This window comes from Zingiber officinale, chromosome 5A (assembly GCF_018446385.1).
Source record: "Zingiber officinale cultivar Zhangliang chromosome 5A, Zo_v1.1, whole genome shotgun sequence".
In the NCBI taxonomy this organism is placed as follows: Eukaryota; Viridiplantae; Streptophyta; class Magnoliopsida; order Zingiberales; family Zingiberaceae; genus Zingiber; species Zingiber officinale.
In genome coordinates, this window is record NC_055994.1 from 63963231 (window position 1) to 63985005 (window position 21775).

At 38.2% G+C, this 21775-nt stretch overlaps 1 protein-coding gene and 1 non-coding gene across 6 annotated transcripts; both read right to left on the reverse strand.

Moving 5' to 3' along the window:
• Window positions 1–871: 871 nt before the first annotated feature.
• LOC121980527 lies at window positions 872–3206 on the reverse strand. 5 transcript variants are annotated; one of them, XR_006111581.1, is made up of 4 exons: window positions 2663–3206; window positions 2496–2575; window positions 1951–2104; window positions 872–1339 (listed from the first exon to the last, which is right to left on the reverse strand). XR_006111581.1 is itself a non-coding variant. In XM_042532600.1 (3 exons), the coding sequence occupies exons 1-3, from the start codon at window positions 3143–3145 to the stop codon at window positions 1322–1324; spliced, it is 651 nt and encodes a 216-aa protein (XP_042388534.1). In that variant the 5' UTR covers window positions 3146–3206; the 3' UTR covers window positions 885–1321. The 5 variants fall into 5 exon arrangements, 3 of the variants coding, with proteins under 3 accessions (XP_042388534.1, XP_042388533.1, XP_042388535.1); XR_006111580.1 differs by having other exon boundaries at window positions 873–1339; window positions 2496–3206; XM_042532600.1 differs by lacking the exon at window positions 2496–2575 and having other exon boundaries at window positions 885–1339; window positions 1955–2104.
• Window positions 3207–21372: 18166 nt separating this feature from the next.
• LOC121983455 lies at window positions 21373–21478 on the reverse strand. The gene has a single exon (XR_006112507.1). It is a non-coding gene; the product is annotated as a small nucleolar RNA R71 (small nucleolar RNA).
• Window positions 21479–21775: the final 297 nt, after the last annotated feature.

The window sequence follows — 21775 nt, forward strand, 5'->3', positions numbered from 1 at the left end:
TATTATCGTTAGTGATATTTCATCGTTATATAAGTATTTTTTTTCATCATCATTACTAATACAGAATTCATTTTTTTAAACCTGTCAAAACTATCATCCAATATTAAACAATCATCCATTAGTTCGAATCTCGACAAAGCCGAAGTAAATACCTCTCTTATATGTTAGTCACTATTTCAAAGGCTAGTAGCCGCCTGTGATTTATCTCCTCCGTGTTGGCTCTGGGATGGGGGCGCTGAGGGTGAGCATGTTCGCCTTTTGCCACCATGATGATTGTATGTACATGACCCCATAGGTCATCCGAGATGATAAGTGGTGACATGCTTACCACATGAGGTCGCGAGATCGAACCGCAGGGCTGTCGGGGCGTAAATCCTGGGACCCTATGTAACTCACCCCACCATCACTTGCCCTCTCGACTGTCATGATTTACCTCCCTCGTGATGACCTAAGGTCAAGTGTGGCGAGGACGCTAGGAGTAAACGATTTTACCTTTTGTCACATGATGATTGTATGTACATCATTAAATTTATAAAATTCACAACAATTTACATCAAAAATATTCAATTTCTCTAAAGTTTTCATTTTGCTGACATTCTCAAAAGCTCAAAAAGACTATTTCGCATCAAACCTTCAATACCTATAATAAATATACAAAAAATAAGTATCACAATAAAATTTTTAAAATAATAAATATTAAACCTATAATTTAATTTCACTAATCAAGAGAGATAATAATCAGAACAGGAGATAAATAATAAATATTAAATAACATTTAGTACAAATATTTCTGGGCTAAACCTAATTTATTGGAACAATTTCATATCTTTTAAGAATTACAGCCGTGTATAGAATAAGTGGCAATTAAGATATCAATGATAAATATACAATGATTGTCTAACAGTAATTGTCTAACATTGTAACAACATATTCAATAATATTACAATAAAATAAGAAAAAAAAATTAGAGAATACCAATCAATTTCAATCACCAAGATGAGCATGCATGCTATTGTTCCTCACTACTAGTTTGTGTGCCTATGAAACATTGACAACTCAAAATGAACAAAACCTACTCTTTCTCATTATCAAAGAACCAGAATTAAGTATATCAAAAGTGTGCACATGATGTTTCTAAATTATCTTTTAAATATCATTTGAACAAATAAAAAAACAACAAAGAATTTAGTTACCTAGAAGCATAAGATTTTTGAGTTAGCTCGTATTTTTACACATATATTTTCATTATTGCGGTAAACAGGTGTTGAACAGTTGTTGGGGCCAAACAAAAATCCTCCAACTCTAAGAATCCGATTGAGCTTCAAGAGTGACTTCCCACCTGTATTAAGATAGTCCAGATATAAAATTAAGGATAAACATTAGTCTATAAAAGTAAAAGAATTGATTAAAATATAGCATGTACCATCTGCATCCGACTTTACTGCGTGAACAGTAAATCAAATTAAATACATTGTCAAGAAATGATAGCTTCTGAGTTCTAATTATTGATAAAAAGACTGGAATACCATGCTCTAATGCAAATTGTATTTGAGCTTCGTGCCCGTCTTTTGGCGCAAAAGACATAGTGATAACATTCCTATCCCTTAAAATGGATAATCAACAATGGATAATCATGCAATGAAAATTTATCAAAAATTTGGAATTGATAAAGAGCATTGTACATTTTAAAGAAAGTAACAGAAACAGAATGGAACAGGGCATGCATTCATGTTCATCACTCAATAATATCAAAAAGGTAAGCATTAGGTCATAAGTGCTAATTGAACAAATTAAAAATAAAATTCCAACAACTCTATAGAGAAAAAAATAACCAAACGAGAAACCCATAATTATAGAAGGAATATAATCTTAGCCTCTAGTACAGGCACGTCCAACAATTTCTTTGGCTGAAATCAGCAACAGAATACTAAAATAGTTGAGAATACGTACTTACAAGCTCGATGAACTCGATGTATTTAGAAACACCATCTTTCAATTGAGTTTCACCTCCAGGGAAAACTAGGTAATCACCTGAACTCTGTACCCAGTTTTGGTCTTTCTTATATTCAACGAGTTTGGTGTGAGGAATATTATCATACCAAATCTGTTGACAGAAAAATAGAGAATTTAGGAAGACCAAATAAATGACAGGTTAAGCTCCAAGCAACCAAAATATCATCTGACAACAAGAAGAATACTTCCACCATTTTCCCTTCTATTTTCACACTAATCAAAGTTCCATGTATGTGAACTCTAAAATACTGAGTCAACACGATTACACGAAGTCCAAAAATGTTTCCAATAAGTTCAAAAGTCAAGGCTGAATATTTTAAAAAATGAATGAAAAATTTATAGAGAGCAAGGTGATTATTAATGTACCATTGCTGAAGAGCAGCAACAAGGAAAATAAGAAATCAACTACTGAGGTACACACAACGTATCTCGAAGGAAACAACGTGAGATAATCATACTCGACAGATGCTAACTTATCATACCATATTCTTCTCAAAGTGGTAACAGGATCCGTCTTTATAGATCAGTATGAGTCAACACGGGAATCAGAAGCAAGGAGAAACTAGATAGGGCAATCATCAGGTTTAATCAGATACATTGCGACGATCAATGAGAGAATTGGGGAAAAAGAAAACCATAGCCGGCTTACCCAAGAATCAATCTCACCATGTCTTTGCTCTTGGGCCATGGAACCGGTACCTTGTACCTCGGCAGCGGCACATGACACCTGAGGCTGGGCTTGGGGCAATGCCGCTCCCAGTGCTCCATGTGTTGCCGCGATTTGATATTCACTTTCTCTTCGCGACTTCGCCCCTGCTGCCTCCGCCATCCTCCTCTTCGGCCGCATCTCCATTGTCGCCATCTTCCTCCGTCTCACCGAAGTCTGCAACAGAGGTAGGGTTCGATGGGAGCTTCGGCCTCGAGATCGACGGGGGAGGGAACAATCGGGAGGGGAAAGGAAGAAGATCCTTGACGGAGGCCGTATACTAGTGGAATTTCTGGGAGCAAGGGGGTGCTTCCGCACACCCCTGCGCCGCCTTGCCACCGCCATTGGCTGCGGCAATTGGCCGGCCAACAGTGAAGATGGAGGAGGACGGACATCGGCCGGCGGATTGAGGTCGGTGTTCGACATGAGGCATAGGCGTGAGGCGTGAGGCTTGAGGTGTGAGAGGGGTGAAGGCGTCCAGAAGAGAAGTTCCTTGGTTTGATAGATGGAGCATTTTTAGAAGGAGCCCTAGGCTTCTCTCTTCCGGCATCCAATGGTTCAGATCATTTTAGATCTAGATAGAGAGTTGGATGGCTAGATCTGAGTAAAGAGTTTTGAATAGTTGTCATTCCAGATTAATAAATATCTTACTAGAGTATCTATAATTACATTTTAAAATAAGTACCATTAAAAAAATATCATTAGGCCGATGAAAAATTAGAAAAATAACAAGGACAGGATAAATAATTCATTGTTGAAGGTCTTACAATAACGACCGGAGAAAATTCCTTCGTTAAAGGTATGACATTAACGACCAAAATAAAAAATATGTGTTGGGATCAAAATATAGTTAGAGGGGTAGAGGGGTGAATAGCTCGGCGCGATCTCGTGCCCGTCGTTACTTGCTTCTTGTAATGAAATGCAGCGGAAAATACAAACAAACAAACACACAACGCTAACACTAGGGATTTATTTGGTATCCACCTCAAGAAGAGGTGACTAGTCCAAGGATCCATATACTCACGCACCCTCCACTATGAAAACGCTCCTTTTCGGTAATTACCGAAGGCAGAGAAGCCCTACAATACTCTCAATACAACAAGAAACAAGGAGAAGCAAATACAAGGGAAAGCTTACATTGTTTACACAATAAACCCTAACCCTAGCTTTTTCTTCTTGCTGTAGATTCACCTCTTGACTTGGAAATGCCTCCAAGAACCTTCAAGATCTGGCGTGAGAGTGGTTGTGGAGAAGCTCTATGGTCGCTGTGAAGATCGGAGATGAAAGTCGAGAGTTCAATCGAGAGAAACGCTCGCCAATAGCTAAATACGACGCCAACGGTCAAATCCCAATCGATTGGATTGCTCCCAATCGATTGGGGAGTTTTTGGATCGATCAGTCGATCGATCCAGAGTGCCTCTGTGCTCCTGGGAATTGCCTGGATCGATCGACTGATCGATCCAGGGCTTATCGCGCAAAATTGCAGCTCCCAATCGATCAGTATATCGATTGGAGGCTCCTAATCGATCGGTCGATCAATTGGGAGGCATTCTGTGCGATCGGCAATTCTCCCCAATCGATCCACTGATCGGTTGGGAGGTTCCCCTTCCGCAGGACTCACCCATCGATCAACCGATCGATTGGGCATGAGCCAATCGATCGGTTGATCGATCCAGCCCATGTGAGACTTGCCAAATCAAGTCCAAACATCCCTCAAACAAACATACGGTCCTCCATGACCGGTCGATACATCATGCCTAGCTTCTAGTCATCCTTGACCTGCTAGGACTCCCTTACCAAGTGTCCGGTCAATCCCTTTGACCCACTTGGACTTCCACCAGATGTCTGGTCAACTTTGACCCATCTGGATTTCCTCGTTCCAAGTGTTCGGTCATTCTTTTGACCTACTTGGACTTCCCAACACCAGATGTCCGATCAACCTTGATCCATTTTGATTTCATCGTGCCAAGTATCCGATCAATCCCTTTGACCTACTTGGATTCTTTTCCTCATGCCAAGTGTCCGGTCATCCTTGACCCACTTGGGCTTATCAATATCAGGTGTTTGATCAATCCTTGATCCACCTAGATTTCCCTTGCCTGGCTTCACTCACCAGGGCTTCCCTTCTGCCTAGCTTCACTCACTAGGACTTTCCATCTGCCTGGCTTCACTCACCAGGACTTTTTTTCTGCCTAGTTTCACTCACTAGGACTTTCCATCTGCCTGGCTTCACTCACCAGGACTTTCCTTCTGCCTAGCTTCACTCACTAGGACTTTCCTTCCGCCTAGCTTCACTCACTAGGACTTTTCTTCTGCCCGGCTTCACTCACCAGGACTTTCCAATCAAGTATCCGGTCAATCCCTTGACCTACTTGACTCTCCTTCATAATCTCACCACATGAACAATTGCACCTACAATCTCCATGTCTTGTCTCCATGTATTGTCAAACATCGAAACCCAAACATCAAGACTCGAGCTTGACCCAATTCAAGCTCAGTCAACCAGGTCAACCTTGACCTTGGGAATATTGCACCAACAATACGATCGTTGATGACAAAGTATCAATGACGAAACAAAATGCTTTCGTTAATGTGTATATATCAACAATGGGCACTAAATCTTATCGTTGTTGAACCGCCAATAACGACGGTATCAATTACCATCGTTAATATTCGTCATTAAAAATAACTTTTCTATTAGTGTTAGTTTAATACTGAATTCGACTTCGTAGATGATTATCATACCTTCTGGGGGATTGGCATGAAATTCTTTGACTATGTCACATAGCTCAAGAAAAGTATTTAAGGTTGATTTTTCAGCCATACTTCGAACACATGTGAAAATGTCTTCTGAAATAGTTATAGGAAGTTCCAATAGCATAGATTCTGAAGCTCTCTATTCTGAAGTTGAGGCCGCATTTACTTTTAGTTGGGCCAAAGTTAAATAATGAAGTCTATGGATAAAACTTGAAGGTAGAGTTTCTATTTTGTCTAGTTCAGGTATGGCTATTTGAGCATAAGTTCTGTCAAACTGTATTTTGTCTAATTTTCCTCTTGCCTTAAGTAAGGTGCTTATAAAGAAGTTAGGGCCAATTATTGCCCTAACAGAAGTGAATGCTTCATCTATGGAGTAAAAGCTTTTGTAGGATATTTTTTCACAACCTTGTGTGGCTATTTTGATTTCTTCCTAGTCCTGCTTGTGTTCCTGAATAGACTGTATATGTAACGCCCGCCCTCCCTGCTAACTCTAAGGGACGGGGCTACGATACTCTATGTACAAATTACAGCGAAAGACTTAAAATGATTTTCTTAGTTTAATAAAAACTTTTCTTTTGTTTCCTTTTCATCAAATCTGAACTACACTATCATGGCCTTAATAACATGATATCAAAATTAGTAGAAACATAACATCAAGTTACACATACGGTACTACAATTCATGATAACAAAGCATAGTTCTTTAAAAGTTTTTAAAGCAGGTTCTTATTTGGTTGCCTAGCCACTGCCACACACATCTCCTTGCCTCTCCTGCTGCTCCTCTAGCTCATCCAGCTTTTTCCTTTATCTGTGGTACAAGGACAGTAAGCTGTGAGCACTCATGGCTCAGTAAGTTCCTTTCCTACTCACTAAAACCATAAATCATAGTATAATCAAAGAATGTCTCAACATGACATCATTTCAATTAGTCATGACGTAATGTAACATACTCTTTTAAGCATATCATGCAACATGAAGAAATCATAACTAGTCATGGCATATCATAGCGTAAGCATAGCATGAAGCATAACATAATCTTATCTAATCATGGCATATCATCATAAGGAGTCATGGAATATCATACACATGGACATATCGTGGAACATAACATAATCATATCTAACCATGGCATATCATAAATCATCATAAGGTATATGCAATATGATTTTGGAAAACATGTATCTGAAAAACATATGTATGTCTCATGACCTTTAAAACCATTTCTTCTTACATATATACTTGAACATAATCTCAACTTAAAGGGGATCCCGGCTATGTACCACTTACATATTGCGCGCAACCTATGTAGGTCCAAGGTAGCAAGTCTTGAACCCTACAAGGCAAACATACTAGGCCCGAGTTTTACTCCATCGACCTAGGGGCACTTAGGAGCCCATCCCTAACGAGGCCCGAGTCTTATTCCATCGACCCCGGGGCGCTTATGGAGCCCACCCTTGGTACAAGCCACATAAAGTAAAGTACATGTCATACTTATACATATCATACATCATAAAAGCATGCATCACTTAGGCACACTTCATATCATAAAAGTATGCATCACTTAGGCATACATCATGTCATAAAAGTATGCATCCCTTAGGCATACATCATATCATAAAGGTATGCATCACTTAGGCATACATCATGTCATAAAGGTATGCATCACTTAGGCATACATCATACCATAAAAATATGCATCACTTAGGCATACATCATATCATAACAATATGCATCACTTAGGCATAGATCATAAAAACATGCATATCTCAAGCACAAAGCATATCATCAAGCATGCATGATTTAACCACATAGCATATCATGCAAGTATGCATATTTTAAGCACTAAACATAGCATCAAAGCATGCATAATTTAACCACATAGCATATCATGAAAGCATGCATATTTTAAGCACTAACATAGCATCAAAGCATGCATAATTTAACCACATAGCATATCATGGAAGCATGCATATTTTAAGCATTAAACATAGCATCAAAGCATGCATAATTTAACCACATATCATAACATAAGCATGCATATTTTCAGCTCATATCATATCATCAAAGCATGTAAGATTTACCCACATATCATAACATAAAACATGCATATTTTGAACTCATAACATATCGTAAAAATTCTCATCTGGTATAGCTCACAAGCATACATGTCTAAGCATAAAAGTATATCATGTGCTCATCCAATCATAAGGAACAATGTAACATGATTAATTTGGGTACTAAGCTTCCTAATCCTTTGGGTTCTTATCATGGCCGAAACCCTCTTAGGTGCCCATTTAGGTTTTAAACAACATGCAAGCATGTAGAACCTAATTCATTCACATATCATTTTCATAGGAAGTATCATAAACAAGATTTACTTGGACTCTAAGTTCTCCAAGTCCTTAAACCTCATTTGGCCGAATCTTAACAAGCGTGAAACAAGGTTCTAAAGGACATAAAGCATGGAAACCTTAACCATATTTATAGCATTCATTTCAAGGAATATGGTAAGCACCATTGAGTTAGTTCCTAAATTCTTTAAGCCCTTAAATTTAGGTCTTGACCGAAACTTACAAGTACTCATTTAGGTTTTCAAGCAAGCATACAAGCATGTGAACTTACTCTAACATCATGTATAAATTCATAAATGGCATCATACAAGTGGTCATGGCCGAAACTTCCCTTAGCATCACTTTAGGTCACTAACAACATATAGCATGTAAATTTTAGCTTTCTACATTTCCTATTTCATGGAGAGTGACATGAGCATATTCAATGTAAGTTCTAGGGTTTCTAAAGCATGTATTCCCTTCATGGCCGAGACTTAAAAGTGTCCATTTGAATCATAGTTAAATATATAAGCATGTGAACACAATCAACATGTTATCCCAATTTCATAATAAGCATCTTTAACACATGAGGTCTAAATTTTAAGGTTTCTAGGTCTTTAAACCCTACATGGCCGAACCTCATCAAGCATGGAATTTGTTCAAATGGCATAAAAGCATAGAAAGTCATAACACATTTCATAACATGTATAAAAGTCAAGCACTATAAACATACATTCAAGTTGTGTCTTAGGTTTCCTAGGTTTTTCCTTTCTTTATCTCATAGCATATGTTTGGCCGAAACCTTCCAAGTCTTTAAACTAGGTTTTAGGTGGCCTAAAGTATGTAAAACCTAAACAAGTTTTATGGCAAAAATATCAAAGAAACTATACATACAAGTTTGGTTCACAAACAAGCTAGGACCCTTGTGGTCTTAATTAACATATATCATGCAACCAATTTTCCTATACTCTAATTAAGCATGGGAGCATCAAAAAACTTTCATATCTTATTGTCATGGAGGTTTTGAGCATGTTAAAACTCTGTTTAAGATATTCTAAGCCATTCACCTTACCATGGCCGAAACATTAAGAGTGGTGTTCATGAGTTTCTATCAACATACAAGCATGCAACCTCTTTAAGAAACTCTATATTCTATCATATAAACATGGTGAGTTTAAATTCAAAGTATTCCTAACCCTAAACCCTTCCTTGGCCGAAACTTGTGAGTGGGATACTTTTGGTTCCAAATAACCTTCAAGCATGAAAACAATAATGGGTCCTTAACCATTTATTTAGAGGGTTTTGCGCAAGTTAGGTAAAAAAATAATTTCCCTAGCCCCTATAAAACCTTTTTGGCCGAAACTCTAGGGTTAGATACATCTCTAATCCAACATCGCATGTATATAAAAATATGAGAGAAAACCTTCTTACAAAGCATAGAAAAATTATCATGAAGCAAGGCTTATTTTAAACATTCCTAGGATCACAAGTCCTTCTTTTGGCCGAATTTTTCACAACTTTGTTCTAGGTTTTAAAATCCTCATAAAATCCAAAAACACATTAAAATCCCTTGTACCACAGGTGAGGGGAAGCTTACATCCTTTTCGCTTGTGGTTCTAAAGTGTGGTGATGGAAGAAGAGGTCTCTTCTTCTTGTTCTCCTCCTTTGATTTCCCTTGGTAGCCTTTCTTGTATTCTAGGAGGAGCCTTGTTTTTGGAGGCCGAAAATGGAGGAGAGGGGGCTGAGGTTCTCGGTGATGGAGAGGAGAGAATGAGAGAAATGAGAGAAAAATAAAATCTCCTCTTTACATACTCTCTTTTATGTTAAGGGGGAAGAGGTAGCAAAATTGGTTTTTGCTTTCCTTCTCCCTTAGCCCTTTTTTTCATTTTTTTCTTTTTATTTTTCTTTTATTTATTTATTTGTTCTCATCCTTCATGATGAAACAAGGGGGAATGAATCCCCTTAATTCTCCTCTTTAAGTCACGGCAAAGAAGAGAAAGAGGGAGAGAAAGGAAGGAAGGCAAGTTGCCTTTCTCTTGTTCTTTTCTTGTTTTCTTTTGGCTAGCTTTTACTCTCATCCTTATCATGAGTTTCCCTCCTTTGCTATCAATATATTATTCCTATCCCAATTGGTTATTACTCATTAATCCTATCATTTACATCATGAGAGGTTCAAGGTTCAATCCTTGACCACTCCCTATTTTTATTTCTTTTTATTTCTTTTTGGTTCAACATTCTACTAATATTTTCCTAAGGCAAATTCATCATTCTCATATTTATCTTAAAAGCTTAGTGGGTGTTACAGTATAACAAGAAAACTTCTTGCCTTATGATTTTTGTACCGTGGTTAGGAAGTAGTTGGATAAAACATTAATTATTGCTATCTTGTAATTAGCACTGATAGGAATTGTGAGGATATTTCAAATATTGTTAAATAAACAATTTTGTATATTGTCAAGTCTATCTCTGGAGGAAAAATGAAACTGATCCTCATAGTTTGTAAACTGTTGTAATTCTTGGTTATCAAACCTCATGATTTTTGTGGCAAAAGTTTGCACCTTCTTTTGTCGATCCATTGATCATGTAATATTTAGTGAAGTTTATGTAAAAGTATGGATAAAGTATCATCTAGGGAATTTTTTGTTCACTTAATATGTTTCCACTGGATTTTTAATCCTTCATTTATAATTATATATGTGAACTTAGGTCATCATTTTGTGCTTAAGCTTTTACGTAATCCTTTAGTTTGTTGACTATATTTCACAATTGCATCGCAGTTAGTTCGGATAGTAATTTCTTGTTTATTGCAATTAAAGAGCATGAATGTATCAAGACAGTAAATGACCGCTAGAATTTCGTAATCTTGAGAAGTTAAGTGACCTTTTTCTTTGTATTTTCCTGAGGCATATCTACACAAAGATTCTAAGGTTTTTGGTCATATTTGGAGTTTTTTTTTAAAATAAAACTCCTCCCTAACCTATTTCACATCCATCTATTTCTATGACCAAATAGTCAGGGTCTAGTGGTAGAGTTCAAACTGGAATAGTTCTAACTAATTCTTTAATTTGTTTAACAAGCTCTATGTGTAGGATCGTTATGCACTTAAGGAGGGGGGGGGTGTGAATCACGTAGTTTTAGAAACCTATCTTTTCTTTTGAAATCAAAGTAAGTACGCAGTGGAAAAGATGCAATTAAGTAAAGGAAAAGAAAAGCAAAGATAAGTACATGATCGGTTACTTGATTCAGAGCCTTCGGGGACTTCTACTCCAAGACCCATGATCTCTCAAACCGTATCGATGGATAATCCATAATAAACCTCTTCCAGAACCACTGGAAGAGGGAATCAAGTACAATAGAAAACTAAAGACAAGTGTAACAATCTGCACTTTACTTTATGCAGTAATTAAGCACTTAATTAAAATTTTCATTACCCAACACTTTTGAAGATTCTCGAATCGAGCTTAGTGTCGAGGCAACTTCTTAGCAGTAGTAGGACATAGCAAGGTCTTAGCACAACATGAGGACGAAGTCAGAGCGACCAAAATCTCAAAGGATCGCGTATATGAGTTGTGTTTCAAGAGGTGGTCGAACAACCCTTTTAAAGAGGATTGGAGGCACCTCCAATGCCACTGGAGGCACCTTCAACCCAAAAAATTTATCCTAAGAAAGCAGCTTCTTATTGTCACCAAGGTCTTCTACGTTATCCGAGTGAAAGCGCCTTTAAAGCTCTTTGAGACGCCTTTAGCACCAAGCTTCAAGGCGCCTTCATTCGCATGGAAGGCGCCTCTGTCCCCTTCTGTGCGAGAACTTTAACCAAAGCTTTCGAGGCACCTCTAGTAGCACAGGAGGTAGCTTGAGTACTGCTCACTCGAGATTTTTTGTTATTTTTGCTCCTGCAAAATATGTTAGTTCAATAAGAAAATATCTAACTTGTAAAACTTAGTATAATTATAAAACAGCAGTATTAATTAGACCTTATCTTCTCGACATCAAGATCCAGTCACGGTCTCAATTTAGGTTTCCAAAATTTATTGAAATTGGACTTGCACCTAAAGTCCCTAATTGAGACTTATTCTCATTAGAACACTCTCCTCCAGGAATTGCTTGAATCTACCTTGGTCCACTAGGTATTCCCGCCAGTTGTCAAGTCTACAGACCCAACTAGATTTCGGTCAACTGTCAGGTCTCACGAACCTAGTCAAACTTCTAGCTAGATATCATGTTGCTCCTTGACCTATCTAGACTTCTACACCAGCTATCAGGTCCTTCAGACCTAGGTGAATTTTAGTCCAGTATCAGACTAGTCAAGTCTTGCACACTTAGTAGAAAGGTTAGATCATAACATATCTAACTTTAATCTATTTGTTATTCATCAAAACTTAGGTTTTACTATTGTTGCTAACTGCACCAACAATATTTCTCTTTTTGATATAATGACAATTTGAGTTAAAGTTAAGAAAATATGCAAATATATATAGCAATACAAAATGACTTAAGAGACATATCAAGAATTTTCATTTCCTATTTTATTCTCTTGATCATTTTAGGGTTAAGTTTTTTCGGATTTTCCTTTTTTCCTTAGTTTAGTTTTTCTTACTTAAACCCTAATCCTCCTTCTTTGACATTCATAAAAAAAAAATATACAATTTAAGCAAGAGTAAGCAAAGAGAAGGGAGGATTTAAAAATTTTTAAAGGTAAATAGATTAATTAAGCATATCAAGAAATAAGTGTTTTAAAGTTTAAATTAAAATATTGTATAAAATTTCAAGTTTATATCAGGGAGGATTTAGAAATTCAAAGATAACACTTTTTTCAAAGTAATTGCCAAAGTATTTAAGGTTAATTTTCAAGATAATTTTGAAAGTTACTTTATCAAAAATTTTAAAAAGAGTTTTTTTGAATAAACCCTTCAAATATATTTAAGGACCTTTTGTAAGTTGTTTTCAAAATAATTTATAAAGTAATTTTCAAAACATGTTTCAAAATATCTCCAAAGAAATTACAGAAAAATAATTTAAAAAACATTTGAAAAATAAGTTTCAATAAAGTTTTAAAAGAGTTTTCAAACCAATAGTTTGCAAAAATTTGTAAGGAAAAGAAAATTTTTAAAATAAAATGTTTTGAAATCAATTTTTAAATATCCTCCCCTTAACCTGATATTACTTTAAACATAATATTCAAAAAATTATCCTTAGATGTTTAACCTTTGATTACTAATTAGCTACCAAAAGATAGTAAAGTTCACTTGGTTAGTCAAGTTAAGTAATATTGTCCAATTAGATATTTGCTGAAAAATGACTACTTAACTTGATCACTGTATTTTTATATTTTTCACCAAGATTTATTTTGATACACTGAGTTAAGAATCTGAAGTTCAGTCAAAGGCCTAAGCATCTCACATCATTCTATGTTTTTGAATACACAAGCAAAGTAATCCTAGTGTGCTTGTGAGATGCTGGTTGCCTAAAATTATAGGATCATGATTTTTAGGGGAAGTCCTAGGCTATGTTCATAGTAGTTTTAAACACTAGAAAAATGGGGATTTTGAGAAAACATAATTAATAAATTTTCCTAGAATTTGAAAGTTGTTTAAGGAGAAACACATCCTACACTTTAATTAGATTTTGAAAAAAAGAATTTACTAGATTATCCAAATAAAGTAGCCAATAAGTAACTGAATAGATAAATCAAGTCAAGCTCGTTGGAGCAATCCCAATGGTCCGTGCAACCATGTGTTTTGGTATTTGGGAAAAAAGTTTAAGTTAGGTTCACCCTTGTATTTGATATGTGTATGTGAGTATACAGGTTTGCAGGATACACATATGACTTAGTTTGATAGTTTCAAGTCTGATGAAGGATGGAGCATCCGAGGGATCATGGATAAGGTAGCAAGGATAAGGGCCGAGGGAAGCGACTTCGAGGCATACGCGAAGGATGACATTGGGGACGAGCTGTGGGCTTGGATGCATCCGAGGGACGAGAGCCAAAGGAAGTAGGCTTAAAGGCAAGAAGTCAAGGCTGCAAAGAAGAGTCAAGTGAGTCGTAAGGGTAAGGGTTCGAGTGCTGAGAGACTTTACTTGGGGTACCAATTGACTGATGGAAATGATAGTTGACTGGTACAGTCGACTAGGCAGTCAACTCAGAGCAAACAGAATGTTTCTGTTCGCTCAGCTAGTGTGGAGCAGTCGATTGGTAGAGTCGTTGGGTTTTGACGATCGAATCTCCACAGAGGGCAGTCGACTGGCACTTTCACCAGTTGATTGATAGGCGGGGTTTTTCAACCCGTGACATATATAACCAAACCTTGGAAGCTTGGTTAATGTTGACTAAATAGATGTGGTTAACCCGTATTAGTAGTCTACCTGTGTCCTAGCGTCTCAAGTGTTCTTGTGAGAGTTGTGGTGAGGTTTCTCCACCCATAATGAACTACGTGAGCTAGCTGGAGTTTGTCGAGGAGTTATCCACAGATGGATCGGGATCGTCTACCTTACAGATAGCCGTGGAGTAGGAGTCTTATCTCCGAATCACGTTAAACAACGTGTAGTGGTTTGCTTTGTCTTTAGCTTTTGTATTCATTTTTAGTATTGTATTTCCGCTTATGCACTAACAAATACGTAGGAAGCAAATCATTGGGGGCGTCGTCTATTCAAGCCCCCTTCTAACTGGTCGGTCATGAGATCCCCTATAAGTGGTATCAGAGATAAGGTCACAATTCACCGGACTAACCGCCGAGAAGAGAAACGCTTAAGAAGATGACCGACTTGATTGAACCTTCGAAGTTTGAAGGAGGAAGCTTATAGGGCATCACCTTTTGAATGGTGAAAATAAAGAACTTCTTCGAGATGGATTGGACACTATGTTGGGTCGTCGAGGAACCATTTGAAGTCCCAAAAGATAAGAAAGGGAAGAAACTCCGACCGTGATATTGGAAGGGAGAGCAAACATCATGGGCAAAGGCAAATTCAAAGGTAAGATCAATTTTAATTGATATTTTGCCACCTAACATGATAAGTGATGTAGGTGAATATGAGAATGTCCATGATTTGTGGAGAAAAGTAAAGAAAGTTCTAGGCAAAGAACTTATACCTACACAAGAAGAAGGAGAGCCCAAGAAAATGGGTTCAATTGCTCAAGGAGAGGAGGTGGAGCAACTGGAAGTTGAGTTATGCTCAACATCCAAAGAGGAAGATGAGGAAATACCATCCACAAGTGTGGATGCGGAGAAATCCTCAAAGGTTGAAGAAAAATCCAAGATAAGTGAAGAAGAAGAAGTCTTGGAAGTCAATCTAGCAAGCACCTCCACTAAAGCGAAGTCAAAAGATCATATCATATGCTTCGGGTGCAATGAGAAGGGACAGTATAAGAGTAGGTGTCCATTGGGTAAGAAAGAGATATCTCCTAAATCTACTCAAATTTTTTTAGATACTAATGTGGGGTGTAGGAATGATGGTGCCAAGAAGAAGAAGGAGAAGAAATGACACATAGTGTGCTTCATGATGTGCGTAGATTGTATACACTTGTTTAGCATGTTTTGGCACACATTCACATACTTTGTACATGCTTTGTCTACGTATTTTCATACTTCCAGCTTTTCTTTTAGCATATTTACTCTTTTTATTCAGAAATCTGCTTTTGTGCATTTTTTGTACACAGGAGTCGAATTTGGTGAATGTTTCGTGTTCAAGGCCAAATCTGCAAGCAAAGCAAGGGAGGAAGGTACCATTCCTGAACCTCACACGACCCTGCCATGGGGGGTTGCCCGGGCCGTGTGGAGATCCTTGGTCGTGTAGCTACAGCAGGAAAGGAAGATGGCTCGGCTGTGTAAACCTTACACGGTCGTACCAAGATTTGAAGCCAAATGGAGCCAGGCCATGTACACCACACGACCATGTAAGATTTCCAGAGACCAGGGAAGCCCTGACCGTGTACACCACATGGTCGTGCAGGATTTCCAGTGAGCAAGTGGGCTTTGGCCGTGTACACCACACGGTCGTGCCAGGTTTCTAGAGGCAGAAGCAATCCAGGCCGTGTAGATCTACACGGCCGTGTAAGGGGGGTCATGGAAGATGCATGTCACGGCCGTGTACCACACACGATCGTGTAAGGTTGGTAGAGAAGGGAATGGCTTTGGTCGTGTGAACCTCACACGGTCGTGCCTCGGGGTCGTGTGGCGCCCAAACTCCTCTTCTATATAAGGCCTCCTTTATGATTTGAGAGGGATTTTTTCCCCATTGGGGGGGGGGGGGGGAACATGATTTCGGGAATTTCTTACCATTCTTGGAGGGATTTCCAGTGATCTAAGGGTGGATCTTCACCGAATCGACTCCGGGAAAGCAAGGATTGGATCCGAAGACGTTCTTCTTTGTAGATAAGTGTTCTCTCTCTCTTTTCTTAGATTGGAGGGGATTAAGAATGCTTGTAATCATCTTTTCTTCGGGTTTCTTTCCTTATTCCATGGATTAGATCTCTTGTTCTAGGATGGAGGGAGTATTTGTAATGGAGATTTGATGTAAACTCTTGTGGATTTGCCTAATTCCTATTTCTATGATTTTTCCCTATTTGTATCTATTCTTTCTTGTGTGGATTGTTGTGATTAGGGCTTAATTACCATGCTTGATTGAATGTTTAGATATCTTGTGTATCTTGTAGTGGTAATTCCTCATTCGATTTTCCGAGGGACGTTCGTGATAGGAACATGCCCGTGTAAGGACGTTTGAGGGGTAATCTTGAAGGGAAAACTAGGTATTTCAAGAGGGTAGGATAGATTGTATGTGTTTATATATTATATCTTTATGCGGTTGAGGAGTGATGAATTCTATGTTGATTTTCCGAGGGACGCACGTGATAGGCAAGCTCGTGTAAGGACAACATAGATTCATTTCTAATTGATCACATTTAGATATATTTCAGTTCTAAGCCGGTTGTTGTTAGCTAGAGCCCTAGAGCCAATCATTTGATAATTATATTTTGGACTTGTTGTATCATATTCTATATAAATAAAGACATTTGGTTTTTGGTTATTATACTTACTTGTATTGGTGCCAAATAAACTAAGTGTAATAACGTTCTTGAGTAGAAGGTTCTTACCTATATCAATCGATTGGTTGAATCTACAGTGAGATGATATAGAGAACACTACTCTAAATCATTCCTAGTCGAGTATTAACATTCAAGGACAATGTTAATGCAATAAGACTAGCATATAGGTCAACTCGATGACTTGATCTCACAAGTCATGGATATGGAGATATCAAGTTGAAACATGGGTATGCATTGGAGAATGTATACTGAATGACCCGCCATGAGAAAGTATCATGGATCATTATATGAGTGTCATATACTTTCTCATGTGACTATTAGTATGACTATTGGTCCTTAGACCTGAAGTCACCATGGTTCCCTACATAAGGACTTATGTACTTTGGTTTCGTCAAACGTCACCCATAACTGGGTGGACTATAAAGGCGATTATTGGGTATATAACGAATTATGCAGAGGGATATGAGTGATGTAGATGGGATCTATCCCTCCCATATGACGGGAGTGACATCGGTATTCTTGATAGAGTTAGACCACGAAGTGCATGACCATGCCCAAATGAGTCAACATGAGATGTTGAGCTCATTTGATCGAGTGAGTCTACTTGGAGTTCAAGATTTAGATTGATTAGAGGATGACATGGTCTATGCCTCACATTGATTAATCTAGATATCTAGGATATAAGGACAATGTCATATATTGTGAGGAGTCACAATTAGTAGTCACAAGGTGATGTTGGATCTCAACATTCTTGTAACTTGGGTAGTAATGATGTATTGCTAGATACCGCTCATTACTTATGATTCTAAATGAGTTTAGGGGCATTGCCAACGTTACAAGAACCTATTAGGTCACACACAAAGAACAAGTGGATGGAGATTAGGTTCATATGATGAACCAAGAGGATTAGATTCATTTGATGAATCAAATTGGATTAAGAGTAATCCTAATTGGGATAATTGAGTTGGAGTTAAGTTGATTCATGTATTCAATGAGTCTAATTTAGATTATGACTCATTAAATCTGTTGGTGCAACATCCCTCAGGTCAAGGTTGACCTGGTTGACCAAGCTTGAGTCTTGGTTTGGGTTTCGATGTTTGACAATGCAAGGTTGATTGAAGAAGAGTCAAGTAGGTCAAGGATGACCGGATACTTGACTGGGAAGTCCTAGTGAGTGAAGCTAGGCAGGAGGAAAATCCTGGTGAGTGAAGCCAGGTGAAAGACCTAGTGAGTGAAGCTAGGTAATTGGGAAGTCCTAGTGAGTGAAGCTAGGCAGGAGGAAAATCCTGGTGAGTGAAGCCAAGTGAAAGACCTAGTGAGTGAAGCTAGGCAATTGGAAAAGTCCTGGTGAGTGAAGCCAGGCAAGAGAAATCCAGATGGGTCAAGGTTGACCAGACATCTGGTGAGAGTCCAAGTAGGTCAAAGGGATTGACCAGATACTTGGCACGAGGAAGAAAAGTCCAAGTAGGTCTTAGGGAGTGACCGGATACTTGGCAAGAAGAGAAAAGTCCAAGTGGGTCAAAGGGATTGACCAGACACTTGGTGAGAGAGTCCTAGCTGGTCAAGGGTGACCGGATGCTAGGTCTTATGTACCAACAAGTCATGGTTGACTAGATGTTGGTTTAGGGGGCTTTGGACTTGGTTTGGGCAAAAACCAAGGTTTGGATTGATCCGTGGATTGATCCAGCAGGTTTGGATTGATCCGTGGATTGATCCAAGTTTGATTGATCCGTGGATCGATCAGATCTGGATCGATCGGTGGATCGATCCAGAAGATTGGATCGATCCGCCGATCGATCGGGGAGTCCCCGTGAGAACCCTTCGTCCCAATCGATCGCTGGATCGATTGGGACGCCGCCGTGGATATGGCCGGATCGATCCGTGGATCGATCGGCATGTTTCAGAGGCGCTCTAGATCGATCCGTGGATCGATCCAAAGCCTCCCGATCGATTGGGAGCAATCCAATCGATTGGGATTCGACCGCTGGCGTTGTTGGCGTGCGATTCCTTCAGCATCTCTTCACCGATTCAACTCAGATCTTCACCAGCTCCTCCACAGCTCTCTCCAAACTCGAGATCACCAGTTCTTGAAGGATCTTGGAAGTTCTCCAAGTCAAGAGGCGGATCTATTGCAAGAGGAAGAAGTTAGGGTTAAGGTTTTTATTGCATATCTTGTAAGCTTTTGCTTATCTTGTATTTTCCTTTCTTCTTCTTGTATTGAGAGTGTTGTAGGACTTCTCCGCCTTTGGTAGTTACCATAAAGGAGTGTTATTCATAGTGGAGGGTGTGTGTGTTGGTGTGGATCCTTGGATTAGTCACCTCTTGTGAGGTGGATACCAAGTAAACCAACCGTGTTAGCGTTGTGTGATTGTTTCTTTGTATTTCCGCTGCACATCTTTGAAGGAACGAGCACCGAGCGAACGCGACGAGCTATTCACCCCCCTCTAGCTACTTTTGGTCCTAACAAAATCAACTTAATTTAATGAATTAGATTCATTATATTAAGTTGGCTTGAATCAAATGGTTAGATTAGATCAACCATGTAAGAGATTTGGTTAAGTTTGACTTGACTTGAGAGGAAGAGGAAGAGTCAAGTTTGACTTGACTAATTGCCACATCATTAGTGAGATGGCAAGATGTGGACCAATGATGATGCTCCACATCATCATGGTATGCCACATCATGGAGGTTACAAACCTCCATTCCCATTAATGTGGTCGGCCACATTAAATGAGTGGGAGTTACTCATGTGGCCGGCCACACAAGTGAATGAATTTTATTCATGAGTCTCATTCATTTCATCTCCTTCCTCTAGCCATTCTCTTCTCCCTCTCCTCTTTCTTGGCCGTGAGTTTCAAGGAAGAAACAAGGTGAGTGGTTTTGAGTTTCATGAAAGAAAACTAGAGTGATTGTCACATAGAAGAAGAAGAAGAGTGTTCTTGTATTTCATCTTCTCTATTTTTCTTTCCAATCCCATCCGAGAGCCCTAGAAAGTGCTAGCACACTTGGGGTGCTCTCTTCTCCATCCTTGAGTGTTAGAGAACACATCTTGTTCGTGTGGATATCACTAGAGAGTTGTCTACATTGACAACTTCGAGATCCGGCGTACCTTGGACTTGCAGGATTGCGAAGGGCACGCATCAAAGGTATAAAAATGTTTTTCCTTTGTAGATCTACTGTAGATCAAAGTTTAAAACTCGTACTCATATTTTCAAAATTTTTTCTTCGCACGAGATCCAGTGGCATGGGTGATTCGGGGTTTCCGCGACGCGAAAAGCAGTTTTCGCGGCCCGAAAAACCCAACAGTTGTCTATTGCAAGAGGGAACCGACAACCTTCTACAAATGATGGACAATTGAGGAATAAGATTTGGTAGATCGTTTACATTGAAGAACCTTACAAAGAAACCAAAACTCCTAGAACATATTTTTATCATTGCCCTTATTCTTGTTTCTTATTCTTTCATTTCTTTGTTTACATTTCATAGTCATACTTAGCTTTTGAAAATCAATTGATTAGTTGTTTAGCTAATTCACATTGAGACATCTTTAGTGCTTATTCTAGTCCCTGTGGATACGATATCTTTTATTATTACTTATGATATTTCCGTACACTTGCGGAGGTCAACAAGTTTTTGGCGCCGTTGTTGGGGACTGCGCTATAACATTAGAGATTATCAATTGAGTTAGACTAAACATGACTTTTTCTTTTCTTTTCATTAGCATAATTGTAACTAATATTTAGAATTTTGTTTTCATAATTTTTTCTTGTATAACTTTCTACTTCTTGTCAATTCTTTTTGTTTCAATTCTAATTCTGTATTTTTGATTTCTAACATTCTAGTCTAACTTTTCTCTGATTTTCTTTTGATTTAGTGTCTTTCTTCTTTTTCTTTTGTAAACATATCTTGCAATCTTGTTCTTGTGTATGTGAAGATCAAACGTCGTAAAGGCCTCAAGAATAATAAGAACTTATAAACACATTAGTTGATTAGCATATAAATTATTCTAGATATTTTTCTTTTTCCTTTATCTTTTCTTTCTTGTTTTCATTATGCACTTTCTTTCTTGCAATTTAAATTCTGCATTTTCTTTCTTGCTTTTCATATTACATTTTATTTCTTGTTTTTGATTCTTGAACATCCATGAGCACTAACATGTCAAGCAGGCCCATGAGAAATTTTTCTACACTTTTTTCTGCAAGATTTTTATCTCTCATTGTGCAACCTCAAATTGAAGCAGAAAGTTTCCAACTAGACCCAGAGTTAATTTTCCTGATACAAGGTCACAAATTTGGAGGAGAAGTATCAGAAAGTCCTTATCTGCATCTTGAAACATTTTTAGAGATTTGTGATATGGTGAAATGTGAAGGAGTGTCGTAGATGCAGTTCGATTGATGACATTTCCTTTTAGTATCAAGGATAAAGCAAGGACTTGGATATATTCTCTCCGTCCTCAAAGCATCACAAGTTGGAAATAATTGAAGAAGTAATTTTTGAATCATTTTTTCCCTCCAAGTAGAACAATGTATATGAGGAATTGCATAACAAATTTTGCTCAAGCATATGGAGAATCATTATTTGAAGCATGGGATAGATTCAAGAGTCTTCAAAGACAGTGCCCTCATCATGTTTTTGAAAAATGGATGATTTTGCACATATTTTATGGGGGAATTTCTTTTTCAGACAAGAGTATATTGGATTCATCAGCTGGAGGTTCTTTTATGGATAAAAGTGTAGATGAAGCATATACATTAATTGATCAAGTGACATTGAACCTCCATGAATGGTCGAACATAAGTTGGATGAATTCTCCTTCAAACATTCAAGAAGTGCAAGCCATAAATGCTATAGAGCCTGTCAAACAAATTATAACTCAACCATCTATGAGTCTTGAAAATCACAAGTCACAGAACGGGGAGTTCAAATATTT